The sequence below is a fragment of the Ictalurus punctatus genome, chromosome 20 (genome assembly GCF_001660625.3).
Source record: "Ictalurus punctatus breed USDA103 chromosome 20, Coco_2.0, whole genome shotgun sequence".
In the NCBI taxonomy this organism is placed as follows: Eukaryota; Metazoa; Chordata; class Actinopteri; order Siluriformes; family Ictaluridae; genus Ictalurus; species Ictalurus punctatus.
Window position 1 is genome coordinate 24,069,404 of NC_030435.2, and position 27,206 is coordinate 24,096,609.

General features: G+C 41.8%; 2 protein-coding genes across 2 annotated transcripts; both read right to left on the reverse strand.

Annotated features, from left to right (window-relative positions):
• Window positions 1–793: 793 nt before the first annotated feature.
• tmem275a (transmembrane protein 275a) lies at window positions 794–4,896 on the reverse strand. Its single transcript, XM_017495110.3, has 2 exons — window positions 4,485–4,896; window positions 794–4,082 (listed from the first exon to the last, which is right to left on the reverse strand). The coding sequence occupies exon 2, from the start codon at window positions 3,993–3,995 to the stop codon at window positions 3,375–3,377; it is 621 nt and encodes a 206-aa protein (XP_017350599.1). The 5' UTR covers window positions 3,996–4,082; window positions 4,485–4,896; the 3' UTR covers window positions 794–3,374.
• Window positions 4,897–5,361: 465 nt separating this feature from the next.
• kncn (kinocilin) lies at window positions 5,362–16,102 on the reverse strand. The gene is made up of 5 exons (XM_017496314.3): window positions 15,658–16,102; window positions 14,941–15,009; window positions 14,437–14,508; window positions 9,977–10,067; window positions 5,362–5,919 (listed from the first exon to the last, which is right to left on the reverse strand). The coding sequence occupies exons 1-5, from the start codon at window positions 15,803–15,805 to the stop codon at window positions 5,850–5,852; spliced, it is 450 nt and encodes a 149-aa protein (XP_017351803.1). The 5' UTR covers window positions 15,806–16,102; the 3' UTR covers window positions 5,362–5,849.
• Between the last annotated feature and the right edge of the window lie 11,104 nt (window positions 16,103–27,206).

Below are 27,206 nucleotides of genomic sequence, written 5' to 3' on the forward strand. Positions count from 1 at the left end.
TCTTGTGGGCGTGGCCTTGTCCAGCTTTTTAATTTTTTTTTTACAATGGGAAACATTATCAGCATTATCAGTGGTATGTATGTATGTATGTATGTATGTATGTATGTATGTATGTGTATACATATACAGTCCCTACAAGATCAAAGCAAACTCCACAATATTGGGAAACGCTTGCAATTTTTCAAAATCATTTTCAACAATCCCAAAAAAAAAAAAAAACCCTCTGCGAAATCCTTCACAGACTGATTTATGTCTTAAACGTCTCACCACGCAGTCTTTTGGATGTGTCGCTTAATTTATTGCTTAATGCCTAATTAGATCATCTCAATTCGAATGTCACTCGCCACATGTCGCTAGTGTGACCGTAGGGTTCTTGCAATATTTGCATTTGCAGTAATGATGTCACAAATAGCTTCAGTATGCAAATGAGCATGCAAATGAACTTAACACGGGGCAATTTTTCAAATGAGGTCCTTGCTGCTGTAGACTACAGGCGAAGATTTATTTTTCTCTTAAATTAAAGGTATCTAGGAATCTTACCTGTATTTACTTTCTGTAATTGAGCTAAAAAATGTTTTTAAAAAATCAGTGCATTGTAGGTTTTAGAAGATGTTTATACAGGATATATACTGCTGAAAAAAATGAAAAGAACATAAAGCCTCAACGGAAACCCAACGCCATTCGTTAAATATCAGGACAGATTAATGGAGTTTAAACGCTGTAGGTTTTCAAGATCAGCCCTTTTTTGTTTGTTGTAACCGTACACACACACACACACACACACACACACACACACACACACACACACACACACACACACACACACACACGTACGCACACTTGTCGTGTCATTATGCTATTTTCCACTAGCCACTTTATCTCTCCTGAATAATTACAGTAATGAGCGGATGCCCTTTTCTGATGAGCACTGCGGGAGAATCGTGTGTAGTGACCCGTGGTGAACGAGCGCAGGGCGGAAAATCACTTTCAAAACGCATCATGGCAATTTGGTGGAAGGAATAAAAAACTAAATATGGCACGCTGGACAAAACAGCGGGGGGAAAATCTTAAACAGATTCACGTAGCAGTTTCACAAGAACAACAACAACAACAACAACAACAACAAAACATAATTATGTCAGTTAAAATAAACACTCCCAATATTGCATGCCCCGCCCACTTTCCAAATCGTTATCTGCATACTGGAACCTGATTGGTTGTTCTATTTTATGATGCAATAACACTCGCGCACGTTTAATACTAACCGTTTTCCCCTGATTAACAACGTCCAGCTCTCCATACTTTCGAAATTACGGCCAGCTCCGAAAGTATTGGCACCCTTGGTAAAGATGGGTAAAAATCTCACACCGAAAAAGAAACCTGTCTTTAAGTAAATGTATTATTTCATTTTTAAGTAAACTACACTTTGCGACAAAATCACGTGTTTATATTTTTTGGCACCCCTAGAAATTCTTTATGAGCAAAATTGCTGGAACAACTGATACATATTAATAGTATTTATATTTTTACTTTTTACTTTTTTTTTTTTTTTTAAGTTCACCTGAGTCGTCCCTGAGACATCCACTTGGGGTATAAATAAAAAAGGTGGCACAGAGGAATGATTCCCTTAATCATTAAACATGCAGAAGATTAGATAAGATTAGATTAGATAATACATTGAGTTTAATTAAAGGATTTGAAGGATCATATTTTCGTTAGATGTGAGACCATCTTTGCCAAGGATGCCAATATTTTTGGAGCTGACAGTAAATCCTCTGAATGTAGTTAAGTGGCTTACAGCTCTCATCGATCAGGGAATACATTTTCCGGGTGCATTCGGCAGTACCTCTATCTCAGAATAAAGAAGATTATAAGGTCGTATGACAGTTAAGAAAGCTCCGCCTCCTTCATTAGCATGTCGGTGTTTTATGAGTTCTGGAGGTGTGGTTTTAAAGGGAACACGGCATTCACCCTCGGGTCTGAATGAGGTGGTCTAGCACAATGAGAAAGTGATGCGACTATATATTCGGAAGAGTTTTATGAGTTTTACATACAAGCCAAAAGCGTCCCAACTGTCGACGTGACCTTTAACAGCGTCTCTGAGCTACGACGTAGCACTCGTAGCAAACTGTCCGCGTAACCTACCGTCATTTACTGGTGACGCTAAAAATACTACAACTTAATGATGCTTGTATTAATTGCACAATTATTTTTTTTAAAAATGGCATTTGCAATACTCATGATGCTGAATAGTTTTAGAAATTGGCAGTGTATCCTGCAGAGTGTGCGACACTACAACACGCTTTTATAGAAATGGAAAAAGAAATGTGTGCCTGGAAACAGAACAGAAAGGTTCGTATTTGCTTCGTCTGTGTAATATCACATCGCCGTATTTCTCTGCTTCGTCTGCAAAGACAGCAGACAGTCTTGGCACGTCAGCAGATTCTGTGTCTTTCTTAGCGCCATAACTGTGAATAATCTGAGTAACAGTGGCAGAGTGCGAACGCGTGAAACACAAGACACACAGTGATTCACACACCGAGGCTCCATCCATTTGGAGTTTCAAAAGTCCTGGATACGTTTCTCTCGACCGTCAGCTTTCCAAAAGCAGGACTTTTTCAAAAAGGGCTAACACGTCTCCGCTAATGACCTACGCTTATTCAACTCCGATGTAGCGTCAGGAGGTGAAGAGAATCTCACCACGTCTCTGCTTCCTGTGGACAAAACGCCCAAAAGTATTAATCAATGCCGAGCTACTTAGCCAAGCCAATTAGCAAGAGTGTGAATCCTGGAAAAGGCCTGTTTAAGCTAGCATTCACTTTGGCATTAGCTTTCAGGGAAGTTCGAATACACTCGTGATGAACACACCCAACACGTTATTTACATCTCGGTGGAAATTCACAGACTCTTCTCGGTGGAATTAGATGGCAGAAGCAGAAAAAGCTGCTAACACCAAGCTTGTCTGATTAGCATCCATGGATCCGAGGCTTCTTCCATTTCAAGGAGTTTAAAAGTCTCTCGGTATCCTTTAAAGATCTTCATATGTTTCTGGACATTCCAGTGCATCTTAGTTAGCATTAACGACAAAATAGTGCCACACAAAGTGCCAACTCCCTCTCAAAACTTCTTATTTACACCTCAGCAAAGATTTGCAGATTCTTTTCAGACGGCGTTGGACGATAAAGCGAACGTGATGAATTTCTCACTTCCCGTGGAGGCTTTAAAAGCCGCCAGTGCCGAGTTCGTTACTCCGTGGACTCCTCCGCCTCTTGCGCTAATACGTCTACGTTAACGCACCACAAAACATCACCCAAGCGTGACCTTCCCTCCTGCGACATTTTTATTTACATTTCAGAACAGTTTTACAGTCTCTCCTAGGTGGCATTGGACGGCAAAGTGAGCCTGACCGCCTCCCCACTTCCTGTAGCGGTGGAAAAAGCCGCTGACACCGAGTTCGGCCCGTTAGCATCCATAGTGAAGAGCGAATAGTCTGGAGCGGGTGCATTAGCATTAGCGTTAATGTTAGCATTTGCGTTCACACTGGCATCTCGATCTGATTCCGAGCTGCGCGAGAAGCTGGGCGAGTTGGTGGGACTGAGCTGCACGGCGGTCGTGTCTTGAATGGTGTGCTCGCTCGTTTCAATCTCGAACGTGGCCCCGTGGTGCCTCATGAAGCCCGCGTTGCCCGATTTGGTTCGACGTGAGCTATGAGGAGGAGGCATGCGGCTGCACACGCAGCAGGCGGCGAAGAAAGTGAAGGCGACGAGCAGAAGGACGGGTCCGATGATGATAGGCGGGTTACCGGAGGGCATGAGCGTGGTGAAGGCGAAGGCGCCAACTAGGGTGATGTTGATACCCGCTAGCATGATGCACAGGCCACACGCGCAGCACAGCGCCGGTGACGGGAGGCCCTGAGGACGGGATTTACGTTTATTACGGACCTGAGGCTCTTTTTTGGGCACGGAGGTGCCCGAGTTATGCTCAGTACAAACCATTTCTATACCGTAGTTATGGTCATGTAGTCTCGGGTGTAGACTTGTTAGTGTTGCATCGTTAATCCTGGGTGACGTCTTTCAGGCAACCTGTAATGAAATGACAGAAAGACTTTAATCAAGAATCACAAAGGTACAGAAGATACATCCATCTCTCTGCTGGTCTTAACACCCTTCTGAACTGCCATGGCGAGAACAATTGTAAAAATGCGAGCTCTTGAGAGATCACAGGCGGCATTCTTCAAGCAAGGTCACAGCTTAGTCATGACAACTGCTGCAATGTCATCAGAAACTCCATGCGTAACCAAATGGTCATTTTAATCTCACTTCCCCGCTAGATTAGTTTCCTAGAGCGCTGCTTTCACCTGAGTATGGGGCAGCAAGTCAAATCCATACACGATTCACAACTCAAAAACTCCGAATGTATTCGAATACAAAAATGTGATTTGGACTTTAATTCAGAATAGGAAATAGGATGGATCTTTCACTCACTTGTAAGAAGGAATCTTGGAGTCTTAATCCAGCCCAGAGAAATCAGACAGGTCATGTCCTGGAAATACAATCTTTGTTTTTATTACATCACCGTCCCAAGTCTCCGAAAGCACCGTAAAATCCTTCACTCAGTGAATTCCTAATGATGCTGAAAGATCATCTCGTGTTTTACCACTTCAGATCTCTGGTGATATTTTATTATCTAAAATTTTAAAAAAAAGAGAAAAAGAAAGAAAGCCGTAATAATGTGGAATAAATCCATCACCCTGTGCACTGAAAGCTCTGTAATGAGCAGGAGCACTGTCGGTTAGAAACAGAGAGAAAGCTGTAGAGCTGTAGAGATGAGTCTCGGCTCTCGGACACGTTCCTCTGATCTGTGTTTCTCTGCTGCATTTGCTTTTCTCTGTGAGAAGATCACATAGAGGCAGCGAGGGTTGCCAGATTGGACTGATTATGGTTGCCAGATTGGACATGAGCCAGGTCGGTAGGCGTAAATCATACTCCGATTGAGATCAACCAACTCCAGGCAGTGGTTCAAGAAACAAATGGATGATTAGGATAATCAGGACTCTGGAGTAACCCTCTTGATGAATTCTGATATTTATAATTAACCAACCAGTTATGACCAAGTGGGGAGTTTTAAGTTTTAAAAAATGGGGGATTATGTTTGTTTTTGATGTTTCTCATCTTAATGCCATTTTTTCCAACATCGCAGATGCTGAAAACACTTCTTACACACACACACACACACACACACACACACACACACACACACACACACACACACACGGGGTAAAACATGACACAGACACAGATATATATATATATATATATATTTTTTTTTTTTATGTAATACAGTACTTTTAAGTGTGCTTTATTTCTTGACAGCATAGAATTATCCAGAAACATTTTAAAATACAAATGTCCTCAAACGATTTGTAGTTATCATGTGCCAGAATGTAGCGTTTTGTTTTAAACACACATTTAAAAGCTATTAAATTCCTCAATCTTTCTGTTCCGCCCGAGTCAGAATGATCTGTTTTAAATCTTCCATCAGGATTGCGTACATCGATCATCACTGATATGGAAATGAGACATATTGGAGATTTTTAAATAAATGTCGCATTTGCATTTGATCTGGAGTCGAAAGAGACGGCCTGGGGGCGATGGAGGGAACACAACAGGAGGGAAGACACATCTCATGGCCAAGACGTGCTAATGTTCATACTAATAACATACATAACTCATCCCTGGTTCATCTACTCACAAACACGGTTTTGGCCTCAGACATTAACCGTAGGTCTGAGTCTAACTGATATTGTGTTATAATACTCTCACACAGTTGATGGTTCGAGCTTCAGATGTTTATGGAAGGTCCACCTCTGAGAGTTTGGGTTTACGCCTGCCCAGAATATCCGGAACATCTGTAGAGGGTCTGGAGAAAAAGAAGAGAAAATACATGGTGTGTAGTATTCGGGTTTGATAAAATGCATACATACTAACACATCTAACCGAGAGTCAGAGCCCTCAAGACTGGGACTAACCAAGAGTCCAAAGTTCTAAAGACTGGAATAAAACTGGACTAAACAAGAACCATAGTCTTAAAGACTGGACTGACCGAGAGTCAGGGCCCTAAAGACTGGACTGACCGAGAGTCAGGGCCCTAAAGACTGGACTGACCGAGAGTCAGAGCCCTAAATATTGGACTGACCGAGAGTCAGAGCCCTAAAGACTGGACTGACCGAGAGTCAGAGCCCTAAATATTGGACTGACCGAGAGTCAGAGCCCTAAATATTGGACTGACCGAGAGTCAGGGCCCTAAAGACTGGACTGACCGAGAGTCAGGGCCCTAAAGACTGGACTGACCGAGAGTCAGAGCCCTAAAGACTGGACTGACCGAGAGTCAGAGCCTTAAATATTGGACTGACCGAGAGTCAGAGCCCTAAATATTGGACTGACCGAGAGTCAGAGCCCTAAATATTGGACTGACCGAGAGTCAGGGCCCTAAATATTGGACTGACCGAGAGTCAGGGCCCTAAAGGCTGGACTGACCGAGAGTCAGAGCCCTAAAGACTGGACTGACCGAGAGTCAGAGCCCTAAAGACTGGACTGACCGAGAGTCAGGGCCCTAAAGACTGGACTGACCGAGAGTCAGAGCCCTAAATATTGGACTGACCGAGAGTCAGGGCCCTAAAGGCTGGACTGACCGAGAGTCAGGGCCCTAAATATTGGACTGACCGAGAGTCAAAGCCCTAAAGGCTGGACTGACCGAGAGTCAGAGCCCTAAATATTGGACTGACCGAGAGTCAGAGCCCTAAAGGCTGGACTGACCGAGAGTCAGGGCCCTAAATATTGGACTGACCGAGAGTCAAAGCCCTAAAGGCTGGACTGACCGAGAGTCAGGGCCCTAAAGACTGGACTGACCGAGAGTCAGAGCCCTAAAGGCTGGACTGACCGAGAGTCAGGGCCCTAAAGACTGGACTGACCGAGAGTCAGAGCCCTAAAGACTGGACTGACCGAGAGTCAGGGCCCTAAATATTGGACTGACCGAGAGTCAAAGCCCTAAAGGCTAGACTGACCGAGAGTCAGGGCCCTAAAGGCTGGACTGACCAACTGAGCTTTCACATCTTAAACAATGGGACTAACAAAGAGTCAGAGCCCTAAAAACCGGGACTAATCAATGTGGCGAGTCAAGGCTCCTGTCAGTCCTTCTGAAGGAGGCGTAGCTTTTCCGTTAGTCAGTGTAATGAAAGGAGGCGTGGCTTGTGTGCCAATGAAATAATTGTATTAAATTGAACTGAATTCAGAACGGTCACAAACGTGTGTCCGTTGTAAATTTCTGTAACACATGAGGGTCGTCGCTATCTCCTGACACAAGTGTAGAAATGAGCTCTGAACACTGACTGTGTCCTCCGTGCGAGCGTACTGCACTCCTTTCAGCAGTGAAGATGCTGAGGATGTGGTTGTCATGGTGACAAACACCACTGCTCTCCTTGATGGTGTCATTTATACTGCATGAAGAGCAAGATGGAAGGTTATGCACGCGCGCACACACACACACACACACACACACACACACACACACGCATGTTTGTAATCACTTCCACTCAAACGTACATACTATCTTTCTCTCTCTCTCTCTCTCTCTTGCACTCTCTCTTTCTCTCTCTCTCTCATTCTCTCTCTCTCATTCTCTCTCTCTTGTTCTCTCTCTCTCTTGCTCTCTCTCTCTCTCTCTCATTCTCTCTCTCTTGTTCTCTCTCTCTCTTGCTCTCTCTCTCTCTCTCTCTCATTCTCTCTCTCTTGTTCTCTCTCTCTCTCTCTCTCTCTCTCTCCCTCTTCTCTCTCTCTCTCTCTCTCTCTCTCTGTCTCGTTCTCTCTCTCGTTCTCTTTCTCTCTCTCTCTCTCTTGCTCTCTCTCTCTCGTTCTCTCTCCCTCTCTCTCTCTCTCTCTCTCTCTCTCTCTCTGTCCCTCTCTCTCTCTCTCTCCCTCTCTCTCTCTCGTTTGTGTAACAGTTGTGTGAGGTGTACAGTTTCGGGCCATGTCCCAGATTCACTGACTCGTCTGATGCTCAGGTTAATTCAGTCGGCTTTTCACCACTTGTGGTTATTGTTGTTGTTTGTTGTTGTTTGTTCTAAACTACAAAGCGATCCATTTTACATTGCAATAAATCCTATACAATGTAATTCTCTGAATTATACGAATTTTTAGTTCAATAACAAACCACGGATCGTTTGAGAGGGTGCGAGATTACAACAGTGAACCTGATATTGTACTACACTATATTATATACTTTATATTATATACTATATTATAGTAACTCATGTCATGGTGTAATGCAACACACACACACACACACAACATCCATTTCGAAAGGAAACCCATCAAAATCCTAGAAAATCGACACAGAGACACAGGTCATGTCTTGTTACCTGTGATTGATGGGTACACAAGCCACACCCCCTTCAAAGAAACCGAACGGTACTTGAAAGCGTATTAGTTTATACTGTACGTACACGTTGAGAAATAAACGGTGACGTGTACTGTACAGAGAATTTTATTTTTCTTGGACTCTTGGTGAACTCTTCCGGTTCTTCATGAACATGTCACGGCAAACGAGGCGATAAGCACTGGCGCACACTCGCGGAAAAAAATGAGTTTAATACAAAAAACGGCCATCGAAGCCTGCGAGTTACGATCACACTATTCTCCAGCGAGCCACACACTCACGCCTGCGCTGCTGGAAACCAGAATCAAATTACACGCACGCTCAGGAGACACGGCCATATCGAGACAGGGAAATCACCAGGATGAAAATGTAATGAGCGTACGCGAGCGTGTGTGTGTGTGTGTGTGTGTGTGTGTGTGTGTGTGTGTGAGGCCGTTCCTGGGCAAGGAAACAACCTGACATTATTTCACAATTAAAACCACTGCAGGAAATTTACTAAAGCATCGCTGCTTTAATCACTAGCTTGCAGGATTCGCTTTCCTTTGTGTGTGTGTGTGTGTGTGTGTGTGTATAATTAAAACGACGCCTGTGCTCTCACTCACACCGACCATGTTTCTGTATTCAATCAGTCTATTTACCAAAAGTGTACAGTTCTAACACGCATACCATCTGCTTTCTCTCCGGAACACGTCTCCCTCCGAAACAATCAGATTTCGGCGCGTCCTCGGCGGTGTAGAGTCACTCTTACTACGCCGAAGATGATTGGTTCGCTATAAAACCAAAACCCAAACGTTTACTCTTATACCACGACAATTTGCCAATGATTACAATTTTATCATCCATTTAAGAATGACACGTCACGCTTTGTAGCCATTTCTAGCTACATGTAATGTTGTGGGACGTCTGTTCCGGTTGTCACTTACGTTACAGCAGCTATAAACATGCATGGTCGTTCCCTCTCTTTATTCCCTCTCTTTATTCTCTTTCTCTCTCTGTAGAAGTTAATAAGACGATACAACACAGCTTGTTGTCCTTTGTTACAGAGAAACCACAAACCTAAGCTTACAGCTTTACCTCTGACACTGGAGACTCCTTCCATAAACGTAAAATACCGTGTAGGTCTCCTTACAGAAAACTTCACCATACGGTATCGATGATTTAAAAAAAAAACTGTTTATTATCAGTGGCGCATGCACCGTACATGTCCCTGTGAATGACTACATGGTTACTATAGAAACGATAACGCGTTAGAACGAGCGCGTTAATATAAAGCTGTGATGTGCAGCGGCGGTACTGTCAGAGCCGCTGTTATAGAGAATTAATCACCACCTCCTGACCAATCAGAGTCCAGAACTCGACAGCGCTGTGGTTTTATTTAAATCTAACAAGCACACAGGATGTCTGGAGAAGAGGTTTGGAATAAACAGCTTTTTATCATGTAATGGTTTCCTATTTTGTTCTCGTCCAGTCCAGCGCACACACTCAGGTGGCGCAGTAGGGGTCAAGGCTGCTTGACCTCCGTCCTAATTTACAGATTTCTCACCCGTCTTCCTGCGAGCCCTCAGCTGCAGCAGCTCCCGCCTCCACAAACGTCCCCATGCGGCTCTTCGAGAGCTCCAGCTGACCCAGCGTCCCTAAGATAAATAACAAACAGAGAAACATTTAGCACCGCTCATCACACCCCCTGCTCTCTCCCCTTCGGCCTACTTCCATGATTTAGTGTGTGACAGCACGGCTGCTTCATGCTCCGCAGGAATAAATGTGTGTGTGTACATGCGGTCCGAGGGAAAAATACATTTATTCTCGCTCCGTTCAAACACTGTTCACACGCTCACATTATTCAGTTCGATAATAATTATAGCAAACACGGCGCTGTGTGGTGAGGGACTAACGAACATTTCCACAGACATGACAACAGTTTGCTGGAACAAGGCCATTTATTTACAGCATAACGGATCCATCCATCCATCTATTCATCCATCCATCTATTCATCCATCCATCTATTCATCCATCCATCTATTCATCCATCCATCTATTCATCCATCCTTCCATCCATCTATCTATTCATCCATCTATTCATCCATCTGTCTATTCATCCATCCTTCCATCCATCTGTCCATTCATCCATCTATCTATTCATCCATCCATCTATTCATCCATCTATCTATTCATCCATCCATCTATTCATCCATCCATCTATTCATCCATCCTTCCATCCATCTGTCTTTTCATCCATCCTTCCATCCATCCATCTATTCATCCATCTGTCTATTCATCCATCTTTCCATCCATCTGTCTATTCATCCATCCTTCCATCCATCTGTCTATTCATCCATCCATCTATTCATCCATCCTTCCATCCATCTGTCTATTCATCCATCCATCTATTCATCCATCCTTCCATCCATCTGTCTATTCATCCATCCTTCCATCCATCTGTCTATTCATCCATCTATCTATTCATCCATCCTTCCATCCATCTGTCCATTCATCCATCTATCTATTCATCCATCTATCTATTCATCCATCCTTCCATCCAACTATCTATTCATCCATCTGTCTATTCATCCCTCCTTCCATCCATCTGTCTATTCATCCATCTGTCTATTCATCCATCCTTTCATCCATCTGTCTAATCATCCATCCATCTATTCATCCATCCATCTATTCATCCATCCTTCCATCCATCTATCTATTCATCCATCTATCTATTCATCCATCCTTCCATCCATCTATCTATTCATCCATCTGTCTATTCATCCATCCATCTATTCATCCATCCTTCCATCCATCTGTCTATTCATCCTTCCATCCAGCCATCCATCCATCCATCCATCCATCCATCTATTTATCCTTCCATCCATCTATCTATCTATGCATCCTTCCATCCGTCCTTCCATCTATTCATCTTTCCATCCTTTCATCCATCCATCTATCTATTCATCTATTCATACTTCCATCCATCATCTATCTATATCTCCTTCCATTAATCCATCTATCCATCCATCCATCTGCCTATTCATCCTTCCATCAATTCATCCATTTATCCTTCCATCTATCCATTAATCCATCCATCTATTAGATGCTGCTGACTATTCAACCACCCCTTCATTCATCTGTACATCTATTCCTCGACCCATTTATCCATCTCTCCATCCATCCAGCCATCCATTCATTTTCATCCATTTATCTATCCTTCCATCCATTCAGCAATCTCACAGTTCATCTACCCCTGAACACACCGCCAGGATCAGATCAGTTCAGTGGTTATTACAGAGTGAATATATTGTGCAATGTGGAAATGAACCAGCGTGAGCCGTAATAAAAGCAGACGTTATCAGGCAGAGAGCAGACACAATGGCGGATGAGAGAGAGAGAGAGAGAGAGAGAGAGAGAGAGAGAGAGAGAGAGAGAGAGAGAGAGAGGGACTGCATGCTGTGTGAGATGCATTTCGCATCCATTTCCATAACGCTGGTGTGATCTCTCCTCTCTGATTAAACGATACACTCCTCCATTAGCCAGTTATTGGACACTTCACAGGGTTTCAGAGACACCACTGTCACTGAGCCCGTAATCATCTTCCGTCACTGCTCACCTCCATTTAAAGGACGGAGAAGAATACAAACAGGACAAGCCGCTCGTTTACAATCCAAATACAACAGACAGCGCTTTAAAAATAATCTCACTTCCAGGAAACAGAATATTCCCCCTATCCAAAATAAAGAGATTTCAGAGAAAGGACTAATGGAATAAAATGAGCCTTGCCGTGCATTTTTGGTTCTTCTGAACCTGACGGCACACGTGTGATATATTAACATCAGGCGCTGGAACGGTGTATAACCGCTGATATGCTGAAGCTTTCTCTAAGGAGACGTTTATGTAACGTTTACAGAAGGAGTCTCCAGTGTTAGCGCTCTGTAACAGAGAGGGAGGTACAGCTGTTCATGTTTTCTGGGCAGAGGAGTTTACGTTTTGTGGTCTCCTGGTAACAACAGCAACAAGCTGTCATTGTCATTTAGTTTTTTATTCCTTACGTAAGTATCTGGTGACATCATCATCATCATCATCATCATCATCCGCCAGTCAATGTTTTAAACTCGTTGAGATAAACAGTGTTAGAAACCCCAGACTGCCCACATCAAACAGGAAATGGGAACATGAAGGCTGTAATATGAATCTCACAGGGTCACGCAGACATTTAAACAGGATTGTCGCTATGAAAAGTCCTTGAAAATGACTCAATTTGCAGCTCGTTTACCCACTAAATCAGCACACCATGAGCTCTCTGTCTAATTTACAAACTGAGACTCAGTATTGTGATGATGTACGCCGAGTCAATATGTTTAAAAAAAACAACAACAACAACAACAACAACAAAAAAAAACACAAACCCTGCATTTCCTGTTTTTCTTAAAAAATGTCCAATTTCCCTCACTGAAGCCGAGAGGAGCGCAGTGTGACGCAGCTGGAAATTCGTTTTATTGTGCTTCTTTCCAAGACTTTAATGCAGTCATTATCCATAACATACAGTCAGGGATCCATTATGGAGCAGAAGCTGGGCAGACACGAGACGCGACCAAACTACACCACTAAAGAAAGAGAAATGAGAGAAATATGAAACATAGGGCAACATCATAAGGCTCCGAATGCGAATAAGATAAACGGAGACCACGAGATAAAGGATGAAAGGCTTCACAGGGGATTGTGAAGGAAGGACGCTCGCGTAACATTCCAGAAATAATGTCCCTGCGATGTTCTTATAAAGTCTGCTGGAAAAGAATGGCCTCAGATCAGGAACGTTTTATTCATTCCTCTCCGGGAAGCGCTGGTCAGAGTTGCGGCAGATTCCCGGAGTCTATCCCGGGAATACCGGACGTGAGCTGGGAATACACCTTGAATAGGATGCCAGTCCATCGCACACTCAATCACAACTAGGGGCGGTTTAGATTTGCTAATCCACCTTACTGGCATGTTTTTTGGGATGTGCGAGGAAACCGGAGAACCCGGAGGAAACGCATGTGACATGTGGAACGCCACACAGACAGTAACCCAAGCTCAGGGTCAAAACAGAGACGGTGGAGCTGTGCGCTGTGCGCTGTGAGGAAAAGGGGTACTACAAGGGTTCTTTAAGGGTTCGGTGGATGATTTAAATTAAAAACAAAAATAAAAATAAATTTTCGAACCCTTGCTGATAGGGAAATCATTTGTTGTAATCGTTTGTTGTTGTTCTACATAAAAACCCTTAAGAGGTTGCTCCAGAAGGACCGCTGAAGACCCTCGAGGGTTCTACGAATGTAAGTTACAGGGAATAGCAATGATTATTTCGCGAAATGTGTCATTCACTTTCTTTGTTCGTAAATTAGCCTCCCCCATGAGGACAAAGACATCTGAAAGATGTAAAAAAAAAAAAAAAAAAAAAGAAAAGAAAAGAAACAAAGACGTGTTTGCTGACGTTTACTGCGCGTCTAGAAATAGTGACTTCTGACTCATGAACGAATCATTTCTTCGATTTTGATTCTTTTAAAACAGTCAGTTCTATCTGAACTGAACTTGTCTACACGACGTTAGGGTTACTGGTGTAAGAATTCCAGTATATAATTAAGTACTGAAAATATATATATATATATTTTTTTTTTTTTAAAACAGCGAAATAAAAGTGAGCCAAACTGAATCGACTCACTTTGTGAACTGAACCGAAAACTGAGAACGTACTGAATCCAAGAACCGCTGCGTCTGCCAAAAAACACTAACTTAAGAGCGGGTTACACAAACCGCTGTGACGTCAGGCCAGTACAAAACGAACTCTGATAAACTACTGAAGGTTTCTCCAGCTTCAGATAAAGTTTAAATAATAATTTAAGGTACAAAATTTAGTCTTGTGTATTAAAGAATGTTGTGAACGCTGTACGTCTGTGAACTGTCTAGGCTGCTTGCTAACCTGTCCACTTTGGTTGGTAGAAAGCTAGCAAAAAACTAGCTAACTTCTAGCTAAGTGCACTTACCCTCTCTTCTGAGGGAGTCAGAGGGCTGTTCGGGGGCCGGAGTTGGAGCCATTGGCTGGACCCTGAAGTTTCCTGGGAGAAAAATGTTATTTAATTGGGTAGCCAGTGAAATTAATTTGGGTGTTTAGCAAAACATACTGTTGCTATTATTAACTAGACAGTCCCTTTAATTCTGTGGCTGACTCAGAGCGGAGGGGAGCTCATGGGAACTGCAGGTACACCGAAAAAATGAAAAATTACGGTACTCAAAAGAGCAAAACATAGCAGTGCCGGTACTGAGTACCAGCGAGTACCGGTTTACGTCAAGCCGTGATCTACAGTGACGCTGCTCTAGTTAGCTAATGCTTGGTTTGGTTTCACAGATGCTAGCGCGGTGTGAGTATGTAGCTGGCTCGTAAAAATCATAACGATGTAAAAATGAAGTGCAGGCAGTTTGGTCTGTGCAAGACTGAAAATCAGGTGGGCGTGGTCAGGCTGGGAGGAAATGAAAAGAAAGAACCACACCGATGTTGGGTAAAATGTGATGGACGTTGAACCAGGCTTTGATGAACGGATACGCGGAGATCAGGAGACCTGGAGAACAAAACATAAACAGAGAGAAAAGAGAAAACATTTTAATATCTCACGATGCAGTGACGTTTCCACCGATTTTATCATCACTGTGATGTTGGACTTGTGGAACTATGTGTCTGTCTGTCTGTCTGTCTGTCTTCATGTCTGTCTGTCTTCATGTCTGTCAAGCTGTGTAAATGGTGTCTGTCTGTATGTCTGTCTGTTGAGCTATATGTTTGTCTGTCTCTGTCTCTGTCTGTCACACACACACACACTTTCCTCGGTAGCTGTCATGCGACAGGATTTCACGATAGGTGTCACAAAAGGTCAAAGGTCATCAGCATCATGTTGGAGGCTGTGTGTGAATGGGTTTCTCCTCTCAGTGATCGAGTGGTTTGGGTTACAGCTGCTGGATCGGATGACTGAAAGGAAAAGTGGCTCAGTTTCTCCTCAAGACTGCCGACTCCTTCTCTTCTCTTCTGATCTGATCTGATCTGATCTGATCTGATCTGATCTGAGCCGGTCAAAGCCAGCCGTTGTACATTTTCACATAATAAAGTGGGATGCTAAAAATACATTTCCCAGTGTTCCGATGTGTCCGTGCTTTAAAATGTGATGCTTACGTGATGGTTAAACCCGAAAGTGTGAGATTAAAGTGAGCTTCCTCACCCAGTCCTCCTGCTCCGAGGAAAACTCCCCCAACCGCGTCTGCGTCGCAGTCTTTAGACACGCCGATGATGATGCAGCCGGATACGATACTGAGGAGGGCCGAGCCCACCCGCAGCCCATGGTACTCCCTAATACTGACCGCGTTCATTCACACACACACACACACGCACGCACGGACAAAACACACTCACATGCAGGCATCCACACACACACACACACACACACACACACACACACACACACACACACACACCTGAGACTCACTTACACCCGAATTAGATCTGTGAAGCAAAAACAGGAATGGGACAGTACATTAATACACACCTGAAACACACACACATTCGGCTGATACACACCTGCAATACACATACACACCCTAAACACCTGAAACACACCCTAAACACACCTTAAACACGAGCAGAAATATACACTGAAACACCTGAAACACACCTGAACACATGAAACACACCTTAAACACACGCAGACCTGAAACACACCTCGGACACAGCCTTTACAGAGAGGACAGGAGCTAAAATGACACTCACACCCCCAAAAACACCCCAAACACACACTCACCTGTAACAGTCCCACACACCTGTACACTCACACGTGCATACAAACCTGTGACCTGGCAGCAGACCGAGTGTGTGATCAGGACAGAGTTCTAAAGCCAGCAGATTGACTGTAACTCTCCCTAAAGTCCATTGTGTGTGTGTGTGTGTGTGTGTGTGTGTGTGTGTGTGTGTGTGTGTGTGTGTGTGTGTGTGTGTGTGTTCCATTTTCTCCCATTGCCTCATCCATGTTTAACGAACTTGCTCCGGTTTCCTGCGTCACATTCCGGCTCCGACTCCACACTAATTAGGACCTGATTGATGGAGGCTAATCGGTTTAACAAGGCCGGCTCGGCCAGCGCTAACAGACGTGTTCCTCAATATAGCTCCTTTCATTTCCCCACTACGGAATATTACAGCGTTTTACTCCCATACACTCTGTTCTACACAATCCTTTAACATACACCACCACTCTAACCATCGGCGCTCGCTCACGTCGCCTCACTGACACTTACAGAGCGAGATAAAAGCGTGATCAAGGCCCCCCCCCCCCCCCCCCCCCCCCACACACACACACACACGTTATGATTTTATCGTACAAAATCGTTATGTTTCGCACAAATAACTTTAATATCGGAGCACGATATAAACGAATAAAAAGTCCAATAACTGCGTGCGCTGGATCGAGCGCTATTCTACGTGCTGCTCGATAGCGCGGAAGCCATCTTGTTTTGCCGTGTGATCATTTAACACGATAACTACAACTAGGACTATTCATGCAGCGATATATTGGCGATATACAAGACACCTGTTAGATTTATTCCTACGCATTTCGCAAAATCTCCTCATCCATACTGTATATCATCGTATTAGAGTTTTCACTTGAAATGTTTCCAATTGTATCTTGCTTTTATCTTTTATCTGGCAACCTCGGAGGTGTGTACAGTACTACATGCAGGTGATTTTAATAATCCGAATATGAAATGTGTCGGAAGATCCGATTACGCTGACCCGACTCTGTCTACACGGGACTTTCCCCTACGTAAGTATCGATGTACCTTCGGTACAAGCCTACCTTAACTGTTAGCTAAGCTCAGGGCTCAGATACTACTCTAAATACTACTCTAAATACGTTAAACGTGTTTCGGACAGCATTGTTTAGCCGGATATAACGCCAGCTTACTCCGAGGTGTGTTTTCGTGAATAAACGAGCGAGTGCGTGGGCGCGTTACTACATTAATTGTTGAATCTTATTCACGGTGGGTCGTTATGACTCAGTTAAAACGAATATATCCAAGAGTACTGTATGAGAAAGGACACACACACACACACACTCCATTCATCTTTTAAATTATTCAGATTACACGCTGTTCCACACACACACACACACACACACACACACACACACACACACACATTCCTGCTCGTGTTGAGCTCTATCTGGTTACACTGTAAAACTCATCTGAGTAATGACTTGATGTTCCTGATCTCCTGGTGAGGATGTTTTTTAACTACGGAGCAGTGAAAACAGATTGTATAACAGGATCGTGGTTCAGTGAAGGACACGTCATTTAATTTAATCACTGAGACTAAAAATCCACTTTAACTCACAGCGCTGTCGAGTTCTGGGTCCTGATTGGTCAGAAGGTGTTGATTAGTTTCCTAGAACAGCGGTTCCGACAGTAGCGCAGGTTTATATCAACGCGCTCGTTCTGATACGTCATCGTCTCTATAGCGACGGCAAGTACGGCGGACGCGCCACGTAAACAAAAAGAATAAAGAGTCATTCTCGTGGTGAAGTTTTCAGGACGGAGACGTTCATGGAAGGAGTCTCCAGTGTCAGAGGTTAAGCTGTAGCCTTTAAGGCTTTTGTTTACAGTAATAAATGAAAAACTGTTGAAAAATGTACCGTAACAGCAGTGTTTTATTCTTTACACACACACACAAAAAAAAAAAAACAACTATTCATATTATTTATTTAGATTTGTTCTTGGATTTGTTCACTTTTATTACTGACATTTATTTTCTTTTTAATATTGTTATTATTTTTTACGCTGTAATGGTCCCCCCCCCCCCCCCCCCACGCCTGTAATGTAAATAACCCCGTACTCACGAATAATTAAATGCGTTTTCTAATCTCTGATCGACTTTGGATGAAGTTCCCTAATCTGATCTCCTCTAATCAGACAGATTTCCCATGATTCCTCAGGAAGGCAAGGCGAGGCGAGGAGAGGCGAGGCGAGCTGTACATCGTCAAGGCCTGAATCGGTCCACAAAAAGGGCGCCGAGTTACCATAGGGATGACGTTTCCATGGCAACAGAGGGGAGGCGGGTGGGTTGAGTGGGATTAACGGAGGAGAATCGGGTAACGGAGCAACGATCACGCGTGCAGGAAGGAGCGGTGACACATTTCCCGCTCAGACGCCTCACCCACCCACATCCTGCCGCATGTTTATGAATGAAACACACGTCTATTAATAGGGGCAGTGTGTGTAGTACATGTGTGTGTGTGTGTGTGTGTGTGTGTGCTGATACTAATGACATTTAGCATGGTTAAAGGGTTGCTAATCTACAGAATCTGCATATTAGATGAATTTTTTATTGCAAAAGTGCAAGAAGGACACGTCGTAAGAAATAAAAATCCACTACAAACATTTTATTGCATCGTTCCTCCACTCCTCAATGTTCCTATTATATTCCAGAGTTTGGGTTTTTATTTCTTAACGAACAACAGGACCGACCGGGTCGTACCACTTAGCACTTAGTGTTTTGGACTATTCCTATTTCTGAATGATCCTTCAAGGTGTTGTGGAGGGGAGAGGTTTCTGAAAGTCACAACAGCTGGGGTTCCTCAGGGATCCGTTCTGGGTCCACTGCTCTTTTCTATTTATACTACATCTCTGTGGCCTGTGATTGAGTCTCACGGCTTCTCATATCACTGCTATGCTGATGAAACCCAGCTCTATTTATCCTTCCAGGCCTGATGATCCATCCGTCTCACGGTTGGTACGGTGCCTACTCAGCGAGGCACGGGGTCCTTTCCAGAACCTTCAAACTGACTGTCGCTCGGTAGTGGAATGAAATTCCAACCTCTTTTCTTTGCTTGTATTTCCTCATTTGTAAGTCTCTCTGGATAAAAGCGTCTGCTAAACGAGTAAATGCATAAAACGTGTGAAAATGAAACACGAGTGGCCTGTAGATTGAGTTGTGTAATGGAGGGATAAGTGGCTCTAACGGCTCACTTCACGCACAGAATCTCACCACGCTTCAGTTCTAACAGCAGAAATAGTTTTTTAATTCCGCTTTCAGGTGCGCAGCGGTAGAACTCACGACGTGCACGAAGCATGAAGTGTTTTTGTTAAACGCTGTTATTGAATCTCTGACTGACCCTGAAAACCGTGCGGCGGTTTATGGAGTCAAGTCATGCTGCGCTTTTACTACTTAAAACAGCTGGAGCTGTGCGGCTGATGTGCGGCTAACGGTTAACACAAGCTTTAGCTTAGTTTAGCATGACCACCATTTTATCCTCACGTTATACAGAAAAATAATCAGCGACAGGCGGGCGTGATGAAGTGGAGCTATTGCTTATTTTCCGATAGCGACAGTGTTTTATTCCTCTCGGGCCTCGGCAATTACATCATTGTACTTTTTGTCCGTTTATAGCTACGCTTGATGATTCGGATCGTTATCTAGCTACCAGTGATGGAAAAAAATGCACACATATGTCGTCTACATGATTTAAAGATTGATCAGTGGCTCAGATGAACCAAAAAACATTATTTGGGTTATTTAAAGTCCTGGGACAGTTGAGGAATTGCTTCCTGATTAGGGTTGATACCCGTGTCGGTTCTAAACGCAGTATAGGCTCTTATGTAACGTTCACGTGAACGAGCGCAAACAATTACGGTGGAATAATATTAACGCAGAGCAAAATGCGAGCGGAAGGCCTCGCAGCCATGGCGTGGGAGTGGATAATGATGAGCGTTAAGTGGACATTGTTGAAACGTTGTGGGCGTTATTGCAGTGAGAGGAAATCAGCGGAGATTACGAAGACCTGACAGTAGATAATTAGCCTGGTCGGACCTCGGGCAGATCATTTAGACATCCATTTTATTCTACAAATGGCCGTGAGCTGCCCCGGCCTGGCCTTGTATCCCTCGCCGACGATGAGACCACACACACCGAGCCTTCAGCTGTGAACTCAATTACACCTCTGAGAGGAAGGGAAAAAACCGCCGTGGAACCATTTTGCAGCTCTGAGGATCCTTAGGTGAGGGATTGCTGAGAGAATACAATCTGACCCTGAGCTTAGTGTTTTAATCACATATATATATATATATAATATACGTGCACAAACATAACACAAAAATGTACATATTATAATAAAAAAAACAATAAGAGAGAAGAATATATTTTTAAAAATGTCAAAATTAATTGGTGAATCTAATTGTATTTGTAACTGTATAAACTGTATTAATAAATATTTATTACATGTATATGATGTGTACTTCATTCATTTTATATCACAATTTTTTTTATAGATTTATATAAATTGTTTAACACACACACGTTATAAACGAACACATTCATTCCTAAATAAATTTTTAAAAAATGAAAAGTAATGTGGACCAAGCGTACATTTTAATTTTACTGAGAGGCCTATTAGTGTATTAAGAATACTTTAACCGAGGAATTTTTTAAAAAATCTAAGAATAAGAATAAGAATTATTTATCATGTAGCAATAATTAAGAAATAAGTTTATTTATACATTAATTAAAATATATATATATATATATATATATATATATATATATATATATATATTAATTAATATGAAGAAAAAAGATCAAAGATCAAACCTAATAGCCGAACAGTAAAAAAAGCGTTCTTAAATACGCAACAGAAACAATAGTACAGTCAGTCGAGTATCCGAGAGTGAACACAGCAGTACTTCACAAGTTTAATAATCATGAAACAGTAATACGAGGCTCAGTAATAACCTGAGCGCTGCTTTTATAATTCAGTGACATTTACACAAATGGCCTCTGAGCTCTAGTTAAGCTTGACTTAATGCTCTAATTATAATGTTTTGCTTGTTTTCTTCGCTCTGTGGATCGCGGCGTGTGTCAGGACCTGCAGCGTGAAAAACAGCCTTCAGTCATCCTGATGCTACGGTCTGAAGGTCACCGATTTTACTCTCTATTACTCTTTATTCATAAAACTCTCATCTCTTTCTCCATGTTTGGTCACTGAGCAGCAGCAGGGCGTGGCCACAGTCTTAACTGTTCTTATCTGTGGAAAATCTCTGTATCGCGGAAACAGAAATCGAAACAATTTTGTAACTTATTATTTTTATTATGATTCCTATGCTCATACTGCAGACTGCCATCATCTAATGACTAACACCCGAGACTGACTCATTATTAACATTATTATCTCTACCGCTTTCAGTCAATATGAAGGTGGTAATAACTTCACATCATCTGTGTTATGATGGTGGACAGCTACATCTGCTGGTCAGACAGGAAACCAGACACGACAACTTCCTGTACTTGGCAATTTTGTGCCCCACAGCTATGAATGTTTTGTTTTTGTTTTTTTTTATCTCCATTTTTTTTTTAAATATACCCCAGCTTTATTCAACAACACCATCTTCCATACATCTCACCTCTAACCAGCCAATTTTAACATGCAACCCCAATTCCCCAAAAAAGTTGGGACGATATGGAAAATGCAAAAACAAACAAAAAAAAAAGAGTCGTTTGAAAATTCAGTTCACACCGTACTATACTCAGAACACATTTTTAACACATTATTTGATGTTTTACTTTGTGAATTTAATTTACTGATTTAATTTATCTGATGACTGCGACACACTCCAAAAAAGTTGGGACAGTCGACTGTTTAGCGCTGTGTAACATCGGCTTTTCTTTTAATAACACTTATTAAGCGTTTGGACGCCGAGTGAAGACACCCGTTGGTTAAGTTTAGCAAGAGGAATTTTCCCCGTTCATTCATTATGCATTTCTTCAGCTGAGCGACTGTACGTGCCTTCGCTGCCTTATTTTGCGCTTCATAACGTGCCACGCGTTCTCAATGGGAGACGGGTCAGGACTGCAGCAGGCCATGCTCACACCCGATTCCACTGTACTACTGTCCATCTCAGATGAGACCGAGCCCAGAGAAGTGGGTGGAGCTTCTGAACAGTGTTGATGTACGGCTTCTGCTTTGCATAGTAAAGCCTTAACTAGCATCTGTGGATGCAGCGGCGAATGGTGTCGACTGACAAAGGTTTACCAAAGTATTCCCGAGCCCATGTCAGGATCTCCGTTACAGACTCGTGACGGTTTTTAACACAGTGAAGTCTGAGGGATCGGAGATCACGCTCATTCAGAAGCCTAACAATTTGTCTTTGGGGAATGTTGATCTCAAAGTGTTGGATTATTCGCTGACGCATCTGTTGGCAGATCGGCGAGCCTCGAAACATCCTTGCTCTTGAAGGACTCTGCCTTTTTTGGAGTCCCCTTACTGTATATACTATGATTAGACGATTGCCTCACCTGTTTCACATCACCTTCTTATTTCAACTTCACACATCGCTATCAATCCTAAATTGCCCCTGTCCCAACTTTTTTGGAATGTGTTGCATGCATCAATTAAAAAATTTCAAAAAACTATGCAGTTGATCAGGTAAAACATCAAATACCTTGTCTTTATACATTTCAAAAAAAACAACAACAACAAAAAACATGTCAAAGTACATTTACACATCACTCCTCTTTGTTTTTTATTAGCATTTTCCATACTGTCCCAACTTTTTCGGAATTGGGGTTGTAAATGGAGTTGTAAATCCTCTAAATATTTACATAAACATAAGAATTTCCTTTCACACTAACGACGGCGTGCACTGGACAATCCTGACACCCTGTGTTAGATCTAATCCATCGGAGTGTAGTCTGATGTCTTTACGCGCATCACTGGAAGAGATAAGACTTGAAAATTGCATCTTTTGTACAAACGAGTTAACAACATGATCGATATCACACACTTGCTTCAGTTTAAACAGTGTCCTAGAAATGGTGCAGAATTTTGGACAGTTTCTTGTCACAAACCTGCTAACAGTTATTTATTATTTTGTCTAAAACCAGTAGCAAGCTAACTAACATTATGCTAACTATTATACTGTGAGGACCAGTATCTAGGTTTGCTAGAATGCCTGCTAATATTAGTTTATTATATTGTGCAAACTCTTATATATACAAAAGCTAGCTAATATTAGACTATTATTATTTTTATGACTACTGTTTTGTATGCAAAGTAAATAGCTAGCAAATTATGGTGCCATGCTACTAGCTAACATTAGGCCAACTACTATATTGTGCAAAAACCATAGCCAACTTCGATAGCAAGCTGGCTAACGTGAGACTACTGTACTGTGCAAACAAAGTAGTAGACTATTATATAAAATAAACCAGTAGCTAGATTCGCCGGCATGCTAGCTAACGTTAGACTATATATCGTGAGCTTTACACGCTTTACATATAACATCCGGCTAAATCTTATATTATGTAAACCAGTAACCAGGTTCACTAGCAAGCTAGCTAGCTAGCTAACTAATGTGTTACATAAGCCAGTAGCTAGGTTAGCTAACACTAACCTAGGCTAACTATTTTTAATGGATAATTAAAGCCATTAGCCATTTATTTACTCTCAATTGGTGGAAATTAGCAATAACTAAATTGCTCAGCCTTTGCTTATCATATACAGAGCGTAACACATATGGAATATACTTTAAAAAGCCAAAAACCTGAGGTAAAATTGATGTAACTGGCTTATTTCAATTTAACGTCTTCGTGCCGCCGAATTAAGACAGAGGTGTTTAAGACGGAGATGTTACGAAGAGGCATGTGATATAATTTAGGACAGTAAACAGAGATGTCTTGTTTCTCTCCATTACACCGCTGAATAAATGCTAAACCCCAGCTTCATTCCCCGTGACCAGGAAACTCGATTTGTCCAATTTTCCAGGGAAATGTAATGGGACGGACGGTGGGAGTGAAACAGTAAAGAGATTTTCTTGTGGTGAATATCAGCTGAGTGAATCTGGGTGATTAGTTTATGTGTGTTTATGTGTTAATAACATCAGCATGGAATTCATTCTAACACTCGCATCAGCACTTAACACACAGGAGATGACTGACGACTGCATCGGACATCAGCGTGTATCAGACGTGTTTAGCCTCCGGTTTAGCATCGAGCGCTAAATATGCATCCCTTACGTGCGAATTTCCGACTGTTCCAGATTGATTTTTTTAAAATTTGTTTTTACTTTTATTTTAATCACAGCTGTGATTTGCACCTCTCCATATTTTTATCACCGTTACGTGACTTGCGAGGGTCCACACTCATCTGTCCTCGTTGTGTTAAAAGTTCTTTGGTTTAACTCACATTTTCACATATGTCTATTTTTTTAATTCATATTCTTATCATAATAGTTGTTGTTAGAGTAAAGATAAGTAGTTGTTTTTTTTTTAAGGGTGCCAATAATTATAGAGCTGGCATACAGGGGGAAAAAAAATTAACCAGAACGACAAGTTCGGTACAAGCTAACCCTCATTAGGCTAACATTAGGCTTAAGCTAGCTAGTTTAGTGTCATTCTACATTGAGGTTGGGGGGCGTGGCCTAACGTCTGAACTACTAAAATATACGCATTCGTTTGATCTTTTCTACACCATTCACCGGGTTTAAGATTGAAATGAATTCGACACATTGTTCATCTTGACCGAAGTTACTGAGCGGAAACTCTTCATAAGTTTTCTGTGTGTTGAAGGAGTTCACGTCCACGATGTTTGAGACTGAGATGTGTTAGCTGTGAGGCTAATGTAGCTAACAAGTAATGGAAGCTTACAGCTACCAGATTAGCGTTGAATTATAATAATAATAATAATAATAATAATAATAAACTTAATTTTTATACAGCGCCTTTAAAGCAGCTTTTCAAGACACTTTACACAATAAGAAAAAAAAAACACAGATAATTATGACACACTCGGTTCAAAATACAATTGCTGGTCTCCGTGACAATATTTGTTTTAGTAAACACAGGTTAAGCTAAAGTTTAGACCACGCCCCCTCATCTGAGTGTGATGCTGGTGCACTGAACTGTGCTAAAAATCGGTTTTGTGAGATTTAAAGTTAGAACAATGGCCTAAACACCAGCTTAGATTTCACCCAGCCTCTGTGTGTGTGTGTGTGTGTGTGTGTGTGTGTGTGTGTGTGTGTGTGTGTGTGTGTGTGTGAAATCGTTGTTCTCCCACCATGTCCGGATTCCTCTAATTCCTCTCAGATTGTTCCCTCCTCTCGTCCTCTTTGAACGGAGCCAAAAGGCCTTTGCGATGTCACACCTAGAACCGGAGGAACCAGTTGGACCTGCAGTTCCACAGTCCAGTGAAACTCACTCACTGAGGGCCCAGTCAGGATGGAGATCCCAGAACGCTGATCCAGAGTCGCTTATCATGGGCTGATATTCATCATGCCCATGTGTTTTATTCAGAAGAAGCAATGTGAAGACATTTAGCACTGAGAAAATGGTTAGTAACTGAAGAGTCACATGTCAAAAGTTGTCCCATTTGTGCATATAAACAGATGCGCATAACAAAGAGCTCTGCTTTAAAGCTGGTTTCTACGAGCTAGGGGGAAAAAAACCCCGAAAATGATCCCACTCTGAGACGTGTCTTAAATGTCATTCTGAATCCACGCAGAGATCGGAATCGTCGCTGATCGCCTTGGGATCAGATCCGCAGCCGGTTTCAGTCTCGGTACTCTCACAGGACATCTGCTGTCTGCAGGGCTGAACCTGAAATGTCAATCAGGACCTCGGATGGTTGCTGAAGCCAACAGATTAAAACCAGTACTGCAAAGACAATAAAAAGAGCGCTTTATGATATTAAAAACAGTTATTTTGAAAAGAAGGAAATTTCTAGTAAAAAACGTTTAGGAAATTACAAACACAAATCGTTACTATAGAGACAGTGACAAAAAGTTTAGTGTGTTCAAATCTCAAATATCTATTGAAAAGATTGTTGTTTTTTTAAAAACAAAAAACAAAACTTCTGTCGAATTGACGGTAAAAAATGGACACGTTTAAGACGTTAAAAACCCCAACTTTCAGATGAAAACGTGTGGACATTCAAACTCGGACATTAAAAACCCAAATATCGATAGTAAAGGTGAATAAATAACAACACGTGTAAACATAAAAAAATTATATCACAAGATAATAAGTAAGACAAACTCAAGAACTCAAGAATAAAAACCACAAATATCTATTAAAAACTGTAAAAAATAAATAAAAAAATTGTAAAAAATAAATAAAAATAAATAAATAAATAATAATAAAAATTGAAATACAAATTGCACGTGTTTAAAAAATAATTCTATTGGAAAGACAATAAAAAGGCAGATTTAAGACATTTAATTTCCAATTTCCAAGTGAAAATACGGTAAAGAGACACGCTTAGGACATGACAACAAAAAGAGAAACTTTCTATAAGGCTAATTTAAAATAAATAAATAAATAAATAAATAAATAAATAAATAAAGACACACATTTAAGATAATACAAACCTAAATTTGTATTATCAAGACAAATAACACATTATCTATTGTAAACCTTAAAGCTTTAAAATGATATTTGGTTAAAAAAATAAAATAAATAAATAGCACACAAGTGTATAAAGATGTTCAATATGTAGTGCGCGTTTAAAAGAATCTGACTGTAGAAGCTGTGTCGTGGTCTTCATCACAACATTGAACCGTTTTCTGTTTAATTTCACTGAAATGTGATCCAGATCGTGTGTGTCGGGGATTGTGGTGTTTATCTTCATATAAATTATTTTGATTAATGAAACCTTTTGTTGTTTTTGATCATGTTTTGCTCCTTAAACTGACTGTTACAGCAAACTGAAAAGCTGTGTGTGTGTGTGTGTGTGTATGT

Coding starts and splice junctions, on each gene's coding strand:
- tmem275a (XM_017495110.3), bottom strand. CDS start 3,995: ATGGTTTGTACTGAGCATAACTCGGGCACCTCCGTGCCCAAAAAAGAG.
- kncn (XM_017496314.3), bottom strand. CDS start 15,805: ATGAACGCGGTCAGTATTAGGGAGTACCATGGGCTGCGGGTGGGCTCG. Junction 15,010..15,657: donor CCTCGGAGCAGGAGGACTGG/GTGAGGAAGCTC, acceptor TTTGTTCTCCAG/GTCTCCTGATCTCCGCGTAT. Junction 14,509..14,940: donor TCACATTTTACCCAACATCG/GTGTGGTTCTTT, acceptor TTTTTCTCCCAG/GAAACTTCAGGGTCCAGCCA.